This window comes from Pteropus vampyrus, unplaced genomic scaffold, assembly GCF_000151845.1.
Source record: "Pteropus vampyrus isolate Shadow unplaced genomic scaffold, Pvam_2.0 Scaffold1000004190, whole genome shotgun sequence".
In the NCBI taxonomy this organism is placed as follows: domain Eukaryota; kingdom Metazoa; phylum Chordata; class Mammalia; order Chiroptera; family Pteropodidae; genus Pteropus; species Pteropus vampyrus.
In genome coordinates, this window is record NW_011918592.1 from 475 (window position 1) to 4,624 (window position 4,150).

At 43.0% G+C, this 4,150-nt stretch overlaps 1 protein-coding gene across 1 annotated transcript; it reads left to right on the top strand.

Annotated features, from left to right (window-relative positions):
- Positions 1–1,480: 1,480 nt before the first annotated feature.
- Positions 1,481–3,951, top strand: LOC111735613 (protein FAM221A; the record flags this gene model as incomplete). The annotated part of the gene is made up of 2 exons (XM_023527120.1): positions 1,481–1,581; positions 3,778–3,951. Coding segments are annotated over exons 1-2 (239 nt in total), but the record flags the coding sequence as incomplete, so codon positions are not given.
- Between the last annotated feature and the right edge of the window lie 199 nt (positions 3,952–4,150).

Below are 4,150 nucleotides of genomic sequence, written 5' to 3' on the forward strand. Positions count from 1 at the left end.
AAAATAACATAATTCCTGGATCACTCCTTTATTTGACTTTTGAAAGGTTTTTAACCTTAAAATCTCTCTGTAAAATGCAAATGTGTCTGGGTGGCTTCTAAGTTTATTGGCTAAGGTTGAGTTATGAGACAACACTTTTTTGAAGAGTACAGTTGATCCTTGAACAACACGGATTTGAAGTGCGTGGGTCCTCTTATACGTGGGTTTTTTTTTCAGTAAATAATATAGTATTTTAAGTGTATTTTCTCTTATGATTTTCTTAATATTTTATTTACTCTATCTTTATTATAAGAATACAGAATATAATGAATATAACATACAAAACATGTTCAATGGTTTATGTTATCTATAAGGCTTTCAGTTTACACAAGGCTATCAGTAGATAAGTTTTTAGATAGTGAAAAGATATGTGATTTTCTGCGAGGGGGTGGGGTGGGGGAAGTAGTGAGAGTGGCGGGGAGGGGTGGTCAGCACCCCTAACCGCTGAAGTTATTCAAGGATCAACTGTAATTAACAAGTAGTGAGCATGTCAAAGTGGGAATAAGACCTGTCTGAGCAGGAGGATGGATTTATAAGGGGAAAGAGGGCACCGAAAAGAAAGACGGGGCGGCACCAAAACCATCTGTCTACATACTTTGCCTCTGAGACTTCCTTAAAATATTCAGGAACGTACTTTTGAAATAAAGTATTGTAGTTCGACGGATTATTTTTCTTGTTTACCGAGTCTCCCGCCCAGATAATTTATAGAGGGCGCTCAAGATGATTTCTAGGGAGCCTCAGAGTTTAATGACTCCTGAACAACGATGGATTTTAACCCCTTTTCTGAGTTGCTACACCGAATTATGGCCAAATTACTCGTCGCTTGATAATTCAACTTTAAACAAGATTTTTCGTGGAGAATATTTCCAATGGCTTAAATAAAACTTAACTGAATTGTTTCTACTTGTTTCCCCTTAAACTCGCTATTCACTTCCTTGGAAGAACCTGCACCTTTAGTGACACCTGAATGGGACGCAGACACCCAGGACTATTGATTTTACCACACAGTTTTTTAAACAGCAATTTTGAAAAAAAGTCTGGAGATTATAGGGAAGCGGGCCATATCCAGAACCCTCTCAAAAACCAGTGAAAAGCGCTGTACAAAGAAATAAGCCTTGTTCTGTGCATCCGTTATCTGCACTCCTTTGCCACATGCGGGTTTAACAAGATTGCCGGGCCGAGGACAGAGGGCCGCAAAGCAAGAGGAGAGCAGTGAGCTACTAGCACCCCGGGCGGGGCGGGGCGGGGCGGGGCTGTGCGTGCAGACTGCGGCTTCTCACGTCCGCGTGGGCGGCCAGGTGGAAGCGCGCGCGCCCGCGCTGTCACCGCCAACCTTCGGGCCGGGCCAATCGGGAGGCGGGCAGGAGGGGGTGCGGCCGGCCGGGGCGGGGCCGGGCCTGACTCCCCCCCGAGGTCCGTTCGCGCGCAGGGCGGGCTCGGAGTGCGCGGCGCCGCGCCTCTCGCCTTCCCGCCGGCCATGGAGCGGCTGACGTTGCCTCCCGGCGGCGCGGCGGCCGTGGACGAGTACCTGGAGTACCGCAGGTGAGGCTGCAGCTCCGCGGGGCGCGGGCGCCCCGGGCGGGCCCCGCCCCCCTCGCGGGAGGAGCGCTGGCGACGCGGACAGGGGCACGGCGCTCGCCCGCCGGCGCCCTGGAATCCGTTCCCGGGCTGTTTGGGGGAGGCTTACATTGATGTCAAGTTTCGTCTTTCTGTCATTAAACATCGTAGTGACACACAGTTCTAGAATAAGTCTCTTCCGGGGCTATTTAAGAGGTGTCCCGCTCCCACCCCTTCCAAGAAGGATTATTAATTCTAGATTTATGCAAAGTTCCAGTTTTTCCTAAATGGCCATTACACATTGAGTACTCAGGGCCTATAAAAGTAGCAGACATTAAGTTTTCATGTTAGTGTAGCACTGGGATAAGTCGTGAACTTTCCAAACGTGCTCCCAATCCCAAGGTGCTGGTTTTGGAAGAAAGACACCAACTGGTGTAGTTTCTTTGGTTCGGGAGATAATTCCTTTCCCGAAACTGGAAACGCAGCCGCCCCTTCGGCTTGAGGGCGCCACTGCCCTGGACCCTGACAAAGGCTAGTTGCACCTGCAGCGGTGACGTGTTCTTTATTTGTTCCCCCAAGGAAGGTTTTTGACAGTTGGGAAACTAGGTGAGTGGGAATTACTGTACAGGGACAGGCAGGACGACGCGGAGTTGGAGGGGAATGTGTGTGTCTGAATGGGAAGCGAGATAATCACAGCTCCGCCTGGGAAACCTGAGTGAGAGGGGCTGCTCTTCCTAAAGGTGGTCTCCCGGATCACCCAGTGCAGAACTGGCTCCGTTAGCCTCCAAGTCTCCAGTGCTTCTCCCCAGGACCACGTTGCTGGGCCCTGGTGTTGACTGATAACCTAGGTATGTAGATTATTTAGTTTAAGTGGATTGTGGGCCTCCCACTTGTAGTTCTTTTGCCCGATTCAGAAAATGTTAGGGCCTGGTGGAATTTTTTTTTTTTTTGCAAACATAAAAAATCTGGAACAATACCCTTTAAAAGAGCCTTGTTACTCAAAATATAGCAATTATGGACCAGCCCTGTAGGCATCACTTGGAAGCCCATTAGAAATGCTCTCAGGCCTGTTTTAGACCATTAATCTGAATCTGCATTTGAACTAGATCCCTTGAGGTTTGTGTAACTACAATAAGTTCTAGTTGCAGTGATTTAGAACTTAAATACAAAAGATCTTTTTCTTTAAAAAGACTTACATTGATCCTAAGGTCTTTCCATTACCCGTTGGTTCACTTCTTTGTTTTTATAATAAAGTGAAATGGCCCAAAAATTGTCTCAAAAGAAAATGCTCCCCCCCTTTGCTATTGTCTATCTAAATTAATTTAAGTAAGGAAAAAGGTTGTCATGGTTTCATAGCTTCTGAATTGGTTCTGTTTATCTGAGCTAAAGTCTTTAGAGTAATGAAAAAGGTATGGATTGCACAAAAACTCAGGTAACATTCTGCAAATAACACTTTTCATGATTTTTAAATGGGAGCATTTTAAGGAGAATTTTCCTCAATTTTGAACAAATTCTTTTAATTGTACTTTCTGTTACTCCAGAGAAGCTAACTCCTAATTTCTTAAGAAATAGCAGTGCTTTAATTTTTCCTGTAAAATGTTAAGGTCTTCTGGAATTAAGCAATGATGTACCTCATTATCCAACAACAGATGTGGGTTTGAGATTGTGCAGATCCAATGGTGTTTGTGGGTCCCATGTTAGTTCAAACTGGCCAGGGTTTGGGGTCAGGTATGTACATTAGTCATGTTGTCTTCTCCATTGTTTTTTGCATTATTTTTTTTTGGGGGGGTACTATTTTTGAAGGAGGAAAATGTTAGAATTTTTAGCAGTTTAGGCTCCAGCTTTTAATGAAGAATGAACATGTTTGCTTCAGAATCAAAGGAGAAATTGAGATGAATACGTGGTCATTTTTCAGTGTTAAACCTTGATCAGTCAAGTCAGATGTTAGGAATTCTTTGACTTTCGTACTTATAATTCTCTTTTATATGAGAAACAAAAAGCTTTATTATATTGTGCACTTTTGCTATTAACATGAACCTAAAGTAAAAAAGTTGAAGCAGCTTTCCTTTGATTATATAAATATAGTTTAATTTTTAAACTGGAAAGTATAGTTTAGTGTTTGTAACCTGGAAAATAAAGCACAAGGCTTAAGAGAAATATTTTTTTTGTGTGTTATTGTAGAATTGTGGGTGAGGACGATGGAGGGAAACTCTTTACTCCTGAAGAATATGAAGAATACAAAAGAAAAGTTTTACCTATGCGTTTACAGAACAGATTATTTGTGAGCTGGCGATCGCCAATTGGAATGGATTGCAAACTTGTGGGTCCAGAGACACTGTGTTTTTGTACGCACAGGTAAGATATTTTATTGCTAAGTTTTCTGGTGATCAGAAAATATAACACTGTACCACAGAATATATTCCTTCTATAAATAACATTGCTTGTGATAATCCCAAAACAAAAGTATGCCTTTATGTTATGCACTAGGAATTATCTAATAAAGTTTTTTGCTGTAATTAAAAAATTTCTATTATATTCTGTTAGAACACATATG